At 64.1% G+C, this 13205-nt stretch overlaps 1 protein-coding gene across 1 annotated transcript in view; it reads right to left on the bottom strand.

Annotated features, from left to right (window-relative positions):
- Plxnd1 (plexin D1) overlaps positions 1-13205 on the bottom strand; it is a 34768-nt gene that overhangs the window by 9581 nt on the left and 11982 nt on the right. Inside the window, exons 3-20 of the mRNA XM_078033433.1 lie at positions 12719-12850; positions 12469-12569; positions 12257-12386; positions 10856-11033; positions 10599-10707; positions 10212-10314; positions 7222-7326; positions 5391-5480; positions 5181-5277; positions 4554-4708; positions 3864-4015; positions 3269-3368; positions 2844-2983; positions 1867-2034; positions 1695-1785; positions 1253-1516; positions 1015-1164; positions 382-496 (exon numbers count right to left, since the gene is read on the bottom strand). Of these exons, the coding sequence (XP_077889559.1) occupies positions 382-496; positions 1015-1164; positions 1253-1516; positions 1695-1785; positions 1867-2034; positions 2844-2983; positions 3269-3368; positions 3864-4015; positions 4554-4708; positions 5181-5277; positions 5391-5480; positions 7222-7326; positions 10212-10314; positions 10599-10707; positions 10856-11033; positions 12257-12386; positions 12469-12569; positions 12719-12850 (2380 nt within the window). The remainder of the gene's footprint in view (positions 1-381; positions 497-1014; positions 1165-1252; positions 1517-1694; positions 1786-1866; positions 2035-2843; positions 2984-3268; positions 3369-3863; positions 4016-4553; positions 4709-5180; positions 5278-5390; positions 5481-7221; positions 7327-10211; positions 10315-10598; positions 10708-10855; positions 11034-12256; positions 12387-12468; positions 12570-12718; positions 12851-13205) is intronic.

The following is a 13205-nucleotide window of genomic DNA, read 5'->3' as shown; positions in this document are numbered from 1 at the left end:
GTTGGGATTGCAGGTGTGCGTCCCCACACCTGGTGACAGTGAACATGTTGACCATCTACAGAGGGTTTTCCAAAGCAGTTGGACCACTTTACAGTCCCACCAGTAGCGTATGAGGCTCCAATTTCTAGACTACATTATTTTACTTAAAAAAAATTTTTTTTAAAGTTGTAGATGGACAAATGCCTTAATTTTGTTGGTTTATTTTTATGTGGTTGCTGAGGATCGAACCCAGGGCCTCACACGTGCCAGGCCAGCGCTCTACCCCTGAGCCCCAGCCCCTACATTATTTTATGACGCCCTTCCTGGATGCCCGTGTTCAGACAGGCCGGAGCCTGGGGGGCAGGTCTGCCCTCCCTGTGTTCCAAGCCTGGGAATCCTTACCAACCACAGAGAGCAACAGCAGGACGCTGCAGATAACGATGGACACTATGATGGCGGTCTCGCTGCCCCCCAGCTGCAACGTGGCGATGGTCTGGTTGAAGTTCCCTACTTGGATCTGCACAGAGGGAGGGAAAGGGATTGTAGTTTTCCTGGAATTACGTTTTGGCTAATGCTGTGTGGTCTTGGGCAAGTCACCTAACCTCTCTGAGCCCCCGTGGTAATACAAAGATAACCACCTCTACCTCCTGGGGAGACTGACAGCTAATCGAGATGATGCTTGTCAGTTCAGGAGGCCGTGACAATTATTAGAGCCTGGGGGGAGCAGGGAAAGATGGGCAGTTCACAGGGCCTGGCTCCGGTCCTTGATTATCTGGGACCAGGACAGCAGGTGAAAAGACTTGACCAGGCAGGACACCAGGATTCTGAAAGCCCAGCCACCTCAGGGCCCAGCTGAAGTGAATGACTGACACTGAGCAGGTCCCTAAGGTCTTGGACCTCCGTGTCCTCATCTGCCCAGGGAGGATCTGAAGCTCTGCCTTGCGTTGCTGGCCTAAGCTACTGAGCACGAAAACTGGTGGATGCTCAGGGAATGGTTGGGGCGGGGCCAGAGTGAGCTCCGCCTCTGCCACTCACCGTGATGGGCAGCTGCCCCTCGGCGGCGCCCAGGGACTCATTGACCGAACAGTGGATGACCCTCTCCGAGATGATCTGGATGTCGCAGGCCACCTGGCCTATCTTGACGCGGTACTCGTGGCTCTCGAGTCCCAGGCTGTCCTGCTCCTTCTGTGGGTACAGGAGGGACGCTGGCCAACGCTCTTGGCTGAGCCTGGCCTGCCCCCTCCAGCCACCCCGGGGGTCCCCAGGGGCTCACGTGGATGACCAGGGTGAGGGGCTCCCCAGGGTGGTGCTTGATCCACTTCTCGCGCTTGGCGGTGGAGAACTGCGGGTTGGGGAGGTAGTCCAGGCGGAACCTGCTGCCCCGCGGCACCTCCTCGGGGTCCCCCAGCTCCTCGGCCACCGCCACCTCGTCGGCGTAGGCCCGCCCGTTGATGAAGAAGTCCACGGGGGCCGAGGTATTGCTCAGGGCCCCCGGGGACGGGCAGGTGATGAGGGTGGCATTGAGGACCTTGCAGAGCTGGCCCCGGGGTCAGGGTGAGGAATGCAGGATGGACAGACGGACACCGGACCAACAGGGGTTGGGGTGAAAGGGGACAGAAAGAGACAGAGATGCCGCAGGAAGAGGCCTGGTCAGCCAGGGCCACCAGCTGTACCCAGCCCACCCCCCATCGCAGCCCCCCGGGGGGTCCCCTCACCGTGGGCTCCCGGCCAATGTGGTGCACGGACATGGACACGTTCTGGACCATGTGGAAACGCTCGCCAGCCACCGTGATGGTCCTGCCGCCGCTGTGGGGGACAGCCAGACCCCCTCAGCACACCTGTGGCCCCAAGCAAGGAGGCGGGGCTGGGCCAGGGGCTGGGGCTCACCTGACGGGGCTGCGGCGGGGGCTGATGGCCGTGATCACGGGGTTCGGCATGTACCAGAAGGTGAGGTTGCCGCGCACGCAGCCCCTGCGCTCCAGGCGCACGCACACGGGCACCGGGGCCGCCTGGGCGCCCCCGGGCACCGTGCAGGTGATGCTGGTTTCCGTGCGCCTGCGGGGGACGGCCACATCAGCAGGGGGACCCGCCTGGGCTGCCAATGTGTCAGCCCTATGCACTTGGCCTGGGGCCCGCCTTGTCTTCTGCACCCTTAGGTGGGTGCCCGACCCACCTCCTCCAGGAAGCCTCCCCAGATCTCACTCAGAACCCCAAAGCCCTGACTTTTCTCTGATCCTGTCTCCACGGGAGCTTCCTGATTCCCTGAGGCCTGGGCCGGGCTTATCTTGGTATCCCCAGAAAAGCCTATCAATGAGGCACGGTACACAGAAATGCATAATAAAGACAGAGGTTCCCCCAGCTCCGACACCAAAAGGCTCCAGGCCATGCCCCCTACCACTGGTCACACTCCTGGGCCAGCGGCTGCCATTTATGGAGCACCTACTGTATGCTGGGCACAGTGCACTCCCTGAACTTAAAGGCCATTCTTACGCCAGGCAGGATGGTGCACGCCTGTCACCCCAGCAGCTCAGGAGGCTGAGGCAGGAGGATCACAAGTTGGAGGCCAGCCTCAGCAACTTAGCAAGGCCCTAAGCAACTCAGGGAGACCCTGACTCTAAATAAAATAGAAAAAGGGCTGGGGTCGGGGCTCCGTGATTAAGTGCCCCTGGGTTTAATCCCTGGTATCAAAAAAAAAAAATGTTCTTAGAAGAAGACACTGAAGGTCAGAGAAGTGGAGAGGCTTCCCTAAGGGGCCACGGCTAACAAACAACCATTGTTTGGGACAATGACCTCGCCCCCACCCAGGCGTCCCCCAACCCCATGGGTTTCTCTGGCGGGAGGGGCAGGGCTGCTCTCGGGCTTACACAAGCTCCGTGCAGGGGTCTGTGTCGTTCACCAGGACCTGGAGCTCGGAGCCCACGTGGAGGTCACTCCCATGGATGGTGATCCTGGTGCCCCCTGCCTTGGGGCCCATTTTAGGGTCCAGGTTGTGGACCAGAGGCAGCTGGAGGCGGAGGGCAGGAGTCAGGTTCTGAGCACCCAGGGGGGCGGGGGCGGCGGAGCGCGGAGGGGGCGGAGCGCGGAGGGGGCGGAGCGCGGAGGGGGCGGAGCGCGGAGGGGGCGGAGCGCGGAGGGGGCGGAGCGCGGAGGGGGCGGAGCGCGGAGGGGGCGGAGCGCGGAGGGGGCGGAGCGCGGAGGGGGCGGAGCGCGGAGGGGGCGGAGCGCGGAGGGGGCGGAGCGCGGAGGGGGCGGAGCGCGGAGGGACGGTCGGTGGGCGTGGCCTCCTTACCACGTAGGAGAAGCGCTCCCGAGACCTGCCCTCCTTGGAAGCGTTGACCGTCACCACGTCTGAGAAGGCCCCTGGGGCTGGCCCCGTGGCACACACGATCCTGGAGGGGGACAGGCGCCCTCAGAGGGTGTGACGGTGCCTGGTGTCCTCCCACTCTCAGCTGGACCTGGCCTTGGGCACCGTCCACATTGAAATAATGAACAGTCCTCTTGGCCTCTGGAGGGCCAGCTGGAGTGACCACTGTCCGGGGGTCCCCCACCCCAGGCGTTCCCACAGTTCTGCACCTCTGAGAGGACCAGGGGGCCAGGAGGACTGTGATCAGATCATCTGGTCACCTGGTGGCTTATCTGCAAGGCCTCCCCAGAAGGAACTCTAGCTCATTCCTCGGTTCTAGAACATTCTCTAGAGGGACTCTCCCACCAGGAGCCCCCCCAATTTAACTGCTTGTGTGCAGAGGGGCTGGCCTGGCCTGGGGAGCCCCGAGGGCTTCCTGGAGGAGGCGGCGCAGAGCGTCCCAAGAAGAGCCAGGCAGGAGGCACAGAGGGACCGCTGGACGCACAGGGGGACAGGGGGGGCTGGGGACCGTGCCACTCACTCCTCCGACACCGTGTATCTGTCCGCCAGCGGCTCACAGGCCACGCTGCCGATCCACACGCCGTGGGCCACGTCACTGAGCCGGCGGCCCAGGTTCCTGCCGCGGATGGTCAGCAGGGTCCCGCCATCCAAGGGGCCACTCAGGGGCTCGATCTGCCAGGACACCAGACACAGGAGTGACAGGGGCTTTGAGGCTGGGACACTGACAAATGGCCCCTCCCACTGTCCTATGCAGGGCCACCCAGCTCCATTGCTTAGAGGATACAGGGGCTCAGAGAGGGCTGGGACTGCAGGGTCACCTGGCCTTGAGCATGACTGAGGCCACTCAGCTCGGGGAGGCCACTTAGGGGAGCCTCCTGGGGCACCCTGAGGCCAGTTCCCAGGACGGTGTCCCAGCCCAGGAGCCCACATCGCAGCCAGACGCTGATTGGACAAGGGGCGGGACCTGGCCTCGGCTAAGCCAATCAGAATCCTTCCCTGAGATTTTTTCTTGTCTTGCACCGGGTACAAGAGTTATAAGAGGGGCCTTGATTGTCACCAGACCCCCCAGCTTTCCCTGACCTTGCTATTGCTCACAGGTCAGTTGCATGCATGTGCCTAGGGGTGTCCCCCAGCCCCCCAGCCCGGAGATGCAGAGCCAGGCTGGGCGCAGGGCGGTTCTGGGGTGCGAGCGCCCCCTGGTTGTGCTTACCGCACGGATCTCAGGTGCGGGGCAGGAGCCGGGCAGGGGCTGCAGGGGTCCCCGCAGGCGGCAGCCGTCGCTCCACACACACAGGTGACCCTGGTCCTCGCGGCCTAGGCACTGGGAACAGTCGGGGCTGCCCATGGCACAGTTATAGACCACAACTGCAGGGGACAGTGGGGTAGAACGGGTCACCCAGAGGCCGGGGCTGCGTCCCAGATCTGGACCCTGCGAGGTTCTGGGCACCCCTGAGCCTGGCTGAACTCATCGCTCCTTAGCGTGACCCCATCAGGCAGAGCCACTGGTTAACACCATTCACAGATAAGAGCTCAGAGAGGGCGAGTCACTTCCCCAAAGTCACACAGCCTGGGGGAGCTGGGGTTCACAGCCAGGCCCACCAGTGGGCCTCCTGGAGGCCAGGAAGGGCTGAGCCACATGGGCTCTGGGAGGCCAAGGCCTAAACTTCCAGTACAACAACAACAACAACAATAATAATAATGGCACCATCAAATGGGGGGCAGCTACACCCCAAAACTATTCTCACGGCTTCGCACCCTCGCTGAGCCTTCTGTAGAGGGGGACTGTGGGGTTCAGGAAAGAGCCTCCATGGGCGTGGAGAGCCGGCAGGGAGCCCACCTGTTATGGGGGGCTGGGGGTTGTCCAGGAACTGCGAGGGCCGCCCCTTCAGTTGGAGGCTGAGGGCAAACTCCTGGGTCTTCAGGGTCGTGTGCAGCTGTGGGGGGAGGGGAGAGGGCGGGTGGGCGGCTGCGTCTTTTCTGGGGGAGGGGTGTCGTGGGGGCCGAGGGGGGCAGGGCTGTTGGGGAAGGGGGACGCCACGCCACTTACCGCCACTTGGTTGCAGCGTACCACTGAGGCGTTGAGCCACGTGGCCTCGAAGGTGTCCTCTGGCCCCAAGCTGCACTCCAGGGCTGCCCCCTGCGGGAGACGGGGACGGAGGGGGCTGAGGACAGCCAGCCAGCGTCCCTCCCCTCCAACCCCGTCACCACGCCCCGGACTGTCCCCTGAATGCTGGCCTTGGTCCCATCTCAGGTCTGGGTGTGGCTGCACCACCTCCCAGAGGCCCCTTCATGTCCCATGTCCAGGGGGGACCAGCAGCCCACGCACACCTAGGGTTCCTGCCCTGGGTGTCACTGAGTGGCTGAGGCTGGCTTTGAACTCTCCGTCCTCCTGCCTCAGCCTCCCAAGCCTCTGGGGTGACAGCAGTCTGGACTTAGCATCCCCCGCCTCTGCCCCACAAGGCCACGCCTCCACGTGGCTCTTGTCCTGACCCAGCCCTCTCTGTTCTTTGGCCTGGGTAGCCTGTCCCCCTTTGGGCCACCAAGCAAGTCTTCAAATGCCACCTCTGCTATGTCCCAAGCTGTGTGATCTCCTACAGGTTGTTCTACCTCTCTGAGCTTTATTTTTCCCTAGCTGTACATTGGGCGTGGACTTCCCTCCCACTGGTGGGGAAACGGGAGGTGGTGACTCTTAGGGGTCTGCATGCTCTAGGTGCCTAATATGTGCTTGTTGTGATGGGTATGCAGGAAGTGCTCAATAAATACGGCGGCATCGATAACTAGCTAAGCGGGTTCTGTGTGCGCTGGCCCAGCCCCTGGACAGCCTCAGGCGGGTCTTCCTGTTTATGTCCCTGTCGCTGGCAGATGTGACACCCTGCAGAGGACAAGGTCAGTCGGTCCCTTTCTGGGGTCACAGTCCGGAAGCCGAGGTAGGGAAGTGGCTGCTGGCGGCCAAAGGCTCATTTTGACTCCTTCCCTGAGCCCAGGGTGACCTGGTGACAGCAGAGCCAGGTCCCTAGGACTCTCCAGGGCCCAGGCCCCTCCCCGGGACTCTAGAAGCTGGCCTGGGGCACTCGGGAGGCGACCAGAGCTGCCCTTGCACCCTCCAGACGCCCCCTGTCCCCAGCCTGGCGGAGGGGGGGCGGTGCCAGCTCCAGCCCCGGCCACCGGGCCTCCTGACACAGCCCGATGCCTGGCACGTGGCCCCCACGTGTGACAGCTCCTCCCTGGAGGAGACAGATGGCGTCCCCGGGAGCCGGGAGCGGGAGGCTGGCGGGGGGCCAGGACGCTGGGGGGGACGGCCCAGGGACCGCCGCGTCCCCTCCCTGCCCCGATTCTGGGGGACAGCCTGGTCACAGGACAAGCAGCAGCCGAGTGACCCTGTCCTGGGCCTCAGTTCCCCCTGGACAGCGGGGCGGGGTGGCACAGGGCTCGGTGGCCATGTTCCAGGGTGGGAGTCCCTGGGGGCGGGTGTGCCCAGGGTCACAGTTCAGCCTGGGGACAGGGCGGGGACAGGCGGGCGCACACACGGGTCGCATCCACCACGGGCTGCAGCGCCAGGCGCCCGGGCTGGGTCCCTGCTCCTGTTGGGGCGCGGGAGCAGCTTGGGGGCCTGGCCAGAGCGTCCTGCTGCAGCCGATGGCCGCCTGCTGTCCCCATCGCCTGGCCTCAGTGCCACCTCCTGTTCCCCTAGTCCTGTGCCACCAGGGACTTTCTCACACAGAACCCAGAAGGTCCTAGAGAGCAAACCCAGAGCCTCGCGGGTGCCAGGGGACGGCCCCCAGCCTCTGCCCTGTCCCGGCCTCTACCCTGTCCCGGCCTCTACCCTGTCCCAGCCTCTACCCTGTGCCGGCCTCTACCCTGTGCTGGCCTCTACTTACGTGGAAGGAGGCCGCATTAGCCAGGGGCACCAGGATATCCTGGGGGCCCCCCGTGGGGACAGGCGCCAGGGACAAGGGCAGGATCTGGGGGCAGTCCTGAGGGTCCTGTGGATGAAGCACAGGGAGAGGGTCACGTCGGGATATTTTAGAAAACAGGTGCCTGGCTGCCTCCGGGCCTCCTGGAGTCCCGCTGGCCTGGAGGACCAGGGAGCCCTGAGGAAAGTCCCCCGAGGTCATGACATTTGAACGGCCGCCCCCTGGAGGGCTCAGGGCCACCCGGAGGCGGGGTTCATGGGATCCTGTTTCCAGATGAAGAAATGGAGGCAGTTCCTGGGCCTCACTTTTCCCAGCTGCAAAATGGGGCTGTGCCGACCCTGGAGGGCGGTCGGCCGCCCCGGCCCCTCAGCCAGGCCTTCAGCACGGGGTTTGGGGACAGCTGCGTGCAGGCCCCGGGGACAGGCTGTGCCCACTGTGCAGAGGGAACGGGTCTAGGCGTCGGGCAGGGACCAGGGACAGCGCGGTCCCTGCCTGAGCCCAGGAGGTGGGTCTCTCTGAGCTGGAAGTCTGGGGTCCAGCCTCCTCATACTCCAAGACCCTGACCTTCTGGGACCAGCAGTGACACGGCCAGACCCTGGGGAGGGAGGCCCCTCAGCTGACCACAGGCCTCAGGTGCAGGCAGGGAGGATGGAGTCTGCTGTGTGTGCTCACACTAGCTGCTGTCCCTCTCTGGGCCTCGTTTTCATTCTCATCATGGGGCCTTTTGAGGCAAAGCCACAGGACAGACGGGCCCCAGGGGAGCGGTAGGCCCGGCTGCTGCCCCGCGCAGGCTCAGGAACGTGTGCAAACCCCGTGGAATTTCAGAGAAGGGAGGCCACATGTTTCCAATCCGCCTCGCGGCGGCTGCCAGGTCTGCTTCGCAGCTGGCCGGGGGCCCGGCGACTGTCCCGGGCCCCACCCCCTCGTGGTGAGGTGGCCCACAGGGGGGTGCAGGGGGCCGGGCGGGAGGCCTCCCAAGAGGGCCCCCATGCTGAGTGGTATGGAACCCCCCTGGGGCCCCCCTGCTCCCCTGAGCCGTGTGACAGGCTCTTCTAGTGCCTGCGCCACCCCAGTCCCTGTGTCCCCAAGACTGGCCTGGCCTTTGGGGGACCCCCTCCCCAGCCTGCGGTCTTGGAGCCTGGCCCTGCTCCTGCACCCCAGGGACAGGGGAGCCCCGGGCCCCCCCTCATTCCAAACGAATCCATGAGAAAGATGATCTTCCAGTTTCCTGGGGCTAGGCAGGAGGGGGGATAAGGACACTGCCTTGTCACCAAGGAGCAAGAGCCTTCCTGAGCAGGGCGCCCCCTCTAGACAGACGGGGAGGCCCCCGGAGACTGTTGGAGCTCCTGGATCCAGCTGTGCCTGAAGGTGGCTCCCTCCCTCAGAGGAGCCAATGAACTCTGCGGGCCGGAAGCCAGCCGGCTTGCTGTCTTGCCTGCACGCAACCCAGAGCGCTGGCCCTCCTGTCCCTGCACAAGCCATCGGGTGTCCCTCTGCTGCAGCATGGGACAGAGCCGGGCCTTGGGAAGCCACGGCTGACCACCTCCAGGGCAGAGCTGAGGAGGCAGAGGAGGGGAGAGGGGCCCGGAGCCAGATGTGGGCCCAGATGTGGCCCAGCCTGCTCCAGTCACAGCTCCCAGGGGGCAGAGCTGGGGTGGCCCCAGGCCCCGCACCCCCAAAGCCGGCGCTCTCTGCCCTCATACGGGCTGCACCCCACTTCCTTCCCGGGGGGACCCCGGGGGTGTAGCAGGAGGTGAGGCTCTGGGGACCCCCTCTCTCTGGGAGGCGCTTCTCCCCCCCCAGCTCCCCAGGGTCCAGGGGGAGAGCAGAGCCCGCTGCCCGCCGGCTGCCCGGAGGAGCCTGGCGCCTCTGTGGCTAATTGGCACTTAATTAAAGGCCAAATTGAGCCTCAGTGAGAGCCTGGAGCAGGCCTGGGGTGGAGGCCGCCTCCTGCCACATCACAGTGATCCTGCAAGACAGGCCTCCCCGCACCCCAATCCCCACCCCCCGAAGAAAGGCAGAGCTGGGGTCAGCGGGCTGCTGGACCACCCACCCGGTGAGCTCCTATGCACCCGTCAAGGCCCCACCCAAAAGTCCCCTCTCGAGAGCAGTGTCCCCAGTCCCAGCCCAGCAGAGGGGCCGTCAAGCTCCCAAGGAACACAGCAGCCTTTTACTGAGCACCTACTATGTGCCCCCATACGTTTGGGGTGCTCACTCCGGATCCTGGTTCCCGACCACCAGCCACTGGGTCCCCACTGCCCCTGGGGAAACCGAGGCAGGGCTCCCCACTCGGTTCTGAGTCTGGCTGGGTGGTGTCCCCCCCCAGGGACAAAAATGCCTTTAGCTGCTAGGGAGGCTAAAAACACGGAAGGTTAAGAGGGACAGCGACCCAGTCCTGGGACCCGGGCAGGAGCGGGCATTCAGACTGCGGGTGGGCTCGGGTTTCCCAGAGGGCCGTGGGGCTAAACTATGGCCACGCTGTCACACCAGAAGCCTCATGTCTCGCACGCCTGTCATCCCAGCAACTTGGGAGGCTGAGGCAGGAGGCTCCTAAGGTCGAGGCCAGCCTCGGCAATTTAGCAAGACCCTGTTTAAAAATGAAAAGTCAAAATGGGTGTGGCTTCGTGGTTAAGCACCCCTGGGTTGAATCCATGGCAGAAAACAAAGGCACTTCACCTCTGAGAAGAACCGAGGGTGTGCGTCGTCCCTGGCCATAATCAAAAGCGAAAAAGAAAGAAACAGGAAGCAATGGGTGTGTCCAGCCGTAGGGGATTGGGGAAGCAATGGGGATGTCCAGCAAAAGGGGATCGGCCCAATGTGGGCCCCACGCAGCTGTTACATTCAATGCCCAGGATGTGACGATGCGGAAATGTTCTCAACAAATTAACATTTAAAAAAAAAAAAAAAAGGTAACGAAACAGGGGGGACCAGGGCGTCCCCCAAGCCTGGCTTACCGTGGGGTTTGGCGAGGCCTCGCAGCGGGACTGGTTGGAGACACAGGCGTGCTGCTGGGTGCACCAGAAGCAGGGCCACGGTGCCGACAGACAGCGGGTGCAGCTGGAAGGCAAGGGGCACCCCTCAGACTTGGGGGCTCCCTACCTCTTCTCCTTGTCCCTGACCCCAGGAACTGGACCCAGAAAGCCAGTCCCAGTCCAGGGAAAGGACTTGGAGGGGTGGGGACACCGTGTGAGGAGGTGACTTTTGAATAGCGGAGGGGAACCATGGTGAGTGTCTGGGGAGCTGTGAGTGCAAAGGCCCTGGGGTAGATGAGACCGGAGTCCCCCCGCCCCCCGGCTGTTTGCAGGGACCCCCGTTTTCCAGCCCTTTCCCTGGGGACTCACGCCGCCTGGGGGTACACCTGGGCCACGCGGCTGCAGTCGTAGATGGTGAAGTTGGCCGAGACGATGTCGCGCCCGTTGACCCTCAGGGCCATCTCCAGGGTCACGTGGTCTGCAGGGGACCAGGGGCGCCAGGGAGAGACATGGGGCAGGGGTCTCGGCTCACACCAGAGGCTGTGACTTCAGGGTCCCTGTCACCTCCAGGTGACAGCCCACCATTATGCCCCCCCAAAGCCACTGTGAGGCCCCCCGGGGCTCACCCTGGTGGGCGGGGAAGGGCGGGAACTGCGTCCTGGGCAGCAGGTTGCAGTAGGTGATCTGGTGGCCGTAGGCGGGGCCGGGGACCCGGGCCACGGTGCGGATGTCCTTTCCGTAGTCACAGGCCATGTGCATGCCACTGAGGCTGGGCAGGCTGCCCGAGATCTGCAGGATCATGCCCTGGGGGAGGGGCCGCAGTTTGTGGGGGGCCTCGGCTGCCCCCTGAGCGCCCCGCTCCCTCCCAAGGGCCGAGCCTCGGGCCTGAGTCTGGTCCTGCCCGGGTGGCCCTGGAGCGAGGGACAGAAGGCCATTCCTGGAGGGAACTCGAGGTCAGAGGGCCACCCGACCTGTGACACTCTGGTCCTGGGTCCCCCTCTGAAACACGGTAGTCAGACCTCTGACCTCCTGGCCTTCATACCCTCCCAGAGTCTCCATCTCAACCTACCCCAGGGCCTTTGCTTCACCTCCGTTATTCAAAAGGCCCCTTTCTAACCAGCCGCCCTGTCCCCCTAACCTGCTCTAAAACGTCAATCCTCTGCCTCCTGTTTCTTTTGGGCAAAGTATTCCACACCTCGTGGCCATTTTATCTTGCTCATCCTGTCTCCCAGGAGGGCACGGCCGTTCCTCCAGGGCCAGGACTTGGTCCTGTTCATTGGTGTCCAGAATGGGGGTGGCACATAGTAGGTGCTCAATAATACATGAATGCGTGAACCCAGGATGGGTGGGGAGAGAAGACGAGAAGTCTGACGTTCAATCATGGGGGGGGGGAACCAAGGAGCCCCAAATGCTGGGCAGCCCCAGGCTGGGCCACCAGACTCTCCCAACCCAGCCTGGGCATAAGGCTGTCATCCCAGCAGCCATTGGAGGCTGGGGCAGGAGGATCACAAGGTGGAGGCCAGCCTCAGCAACTCAGTGAGGCCCTGTCTCAAAATTAAAAATAAAAAGGGCCGGGGACGGGGCTCAGAGGTGAAGCCCTCACAGAGGTCCCTGAGAACAGGCCTGGCAGGACCCTGAGCCTGGGCTGGAGTCCCCTCCTGGGCCCAGGTCCCCACCATGCTGCACACTGGCCTCTCTCTGGGAAGGAGAAATGTCCCGGTCGGGTGGGGACCCGGCGGAGGGAGAGGCAGGCAGGTGGGCCTCCTCCCTCGTCCTCCCCTGGCTCCACCTGCGGCTCCAGAACCTGCCCCCGTCCTTCAAGCCCCGGGTCCCCTGAACTCAGTGACCTTGAGCGAGTCATTTGACCTCTGCTGGCCCCAGCGCTGGGGCCAGCCGGGTTCCTGTCACTTCCCCGTGATGTGCCTCCAAGTCCCTGGGCAGGGCCTCCCCGTCTCCGGACTTGGCCGCGGGGCCCAGGGACACTCCTTGGCTGTGTCCCCCGGGTGGAGGGTGACATGGGGACTCACGGGGTACTCGCGGCGCACGTCGATCTCGGCGGGCAGGACGGTCATGGCCGGGCAGCGGCCGGGCCCCTCGCTGGCGCTGGTCCAGAAGTGCGGCTGGGTGGCGTTGGCACAGTCCTGCTGCAGCGTGCACCTGGGATGGCACTGCAGGGTCAGGTCCCCAGTGCCACCAGGGGAGCTGGCCACCCCTGGGGGTGCCCTCCCGGGCCGCTCACCTGGTCTCCAGGGCGCACCAGCCGCAGTAGGCGTCGGCCGCACCCAGGCAGGCTGCGCAGGTGACATGGACGTCGCAGGCCGCCACCTTGACTCGGGCCATCTGGAGGCAGAGGCCAGCTCAGGGAGGCTGCCGGCCTCTCCCTGTGGGGAGGCTGGGCGAACTGAGGCCGGGGTGGGGGGACCCAGGGAGGCCAGGCCGCCCTGCAGAGGTGACGTCCCATGGCCTGGGGCCTGTCGGGTGGGACTTACCTGGTGGGATGTCATCAGATACAGGTACCCGGGGTCCGCGGGATCAAACTGCATGACGGGGTGCACGGGCTCCCCGTAAGCCACCGTCACCACCCTCCTGCTCACCACCTGCATGCTCTCGTTCAGGTTCACCTGCGGGGACGCGGCTGTCAGGTGGCTCAGCAGGACCCCCACCAGGAACCCAGCCAGGCTTCCCCTCCCCCCACCTAAGGTTTCTAGAACATTCTCTGGGAGGATGTCGGGGACTCGGCCAAGAACAAGGTGCTTTGGAAGGTACCGATGTCCCACCCTGAGCAACTGGCCTGACATAGAGGGTGGGGGACAGGATCCAAGGCTCTAGGACTGTCTGTGTGTCCCCCTGGGAGGCTGAGGCAGGAGGATCCCAAGTTCGAGGCCAGCCTCCGCCATTAAGTGAGCCCTAAGCAATTTAGCAGGATCCTGCCTCAAAATAAAAAGTTAAAAAGGGCTGAGGGTGGGGTCCCGAGGT

The sequence above is a fragment of the Ictidomys tridecemlineatus genome, chromosome 16 (genome assembly GCF_052094955.1).
Source record: "Ictidomys tridecemlineatus isolate mIctTri1 chromosome 16, mIctTri1.hap1, whole genome shotgun sequence".
Classification (NCBI taxonomy): Eukaryota; Metazoa; Chordata; class Mammalia; order Rodentia; family Sciuridae; genus Ictidomys; species Ictidomys tridecemlineatus.
The sequence above is the reverse complement of the archived record's forward strand: the minus strand, read 5'-3'. Positions and strand labels throughout refer to the sequence as shown.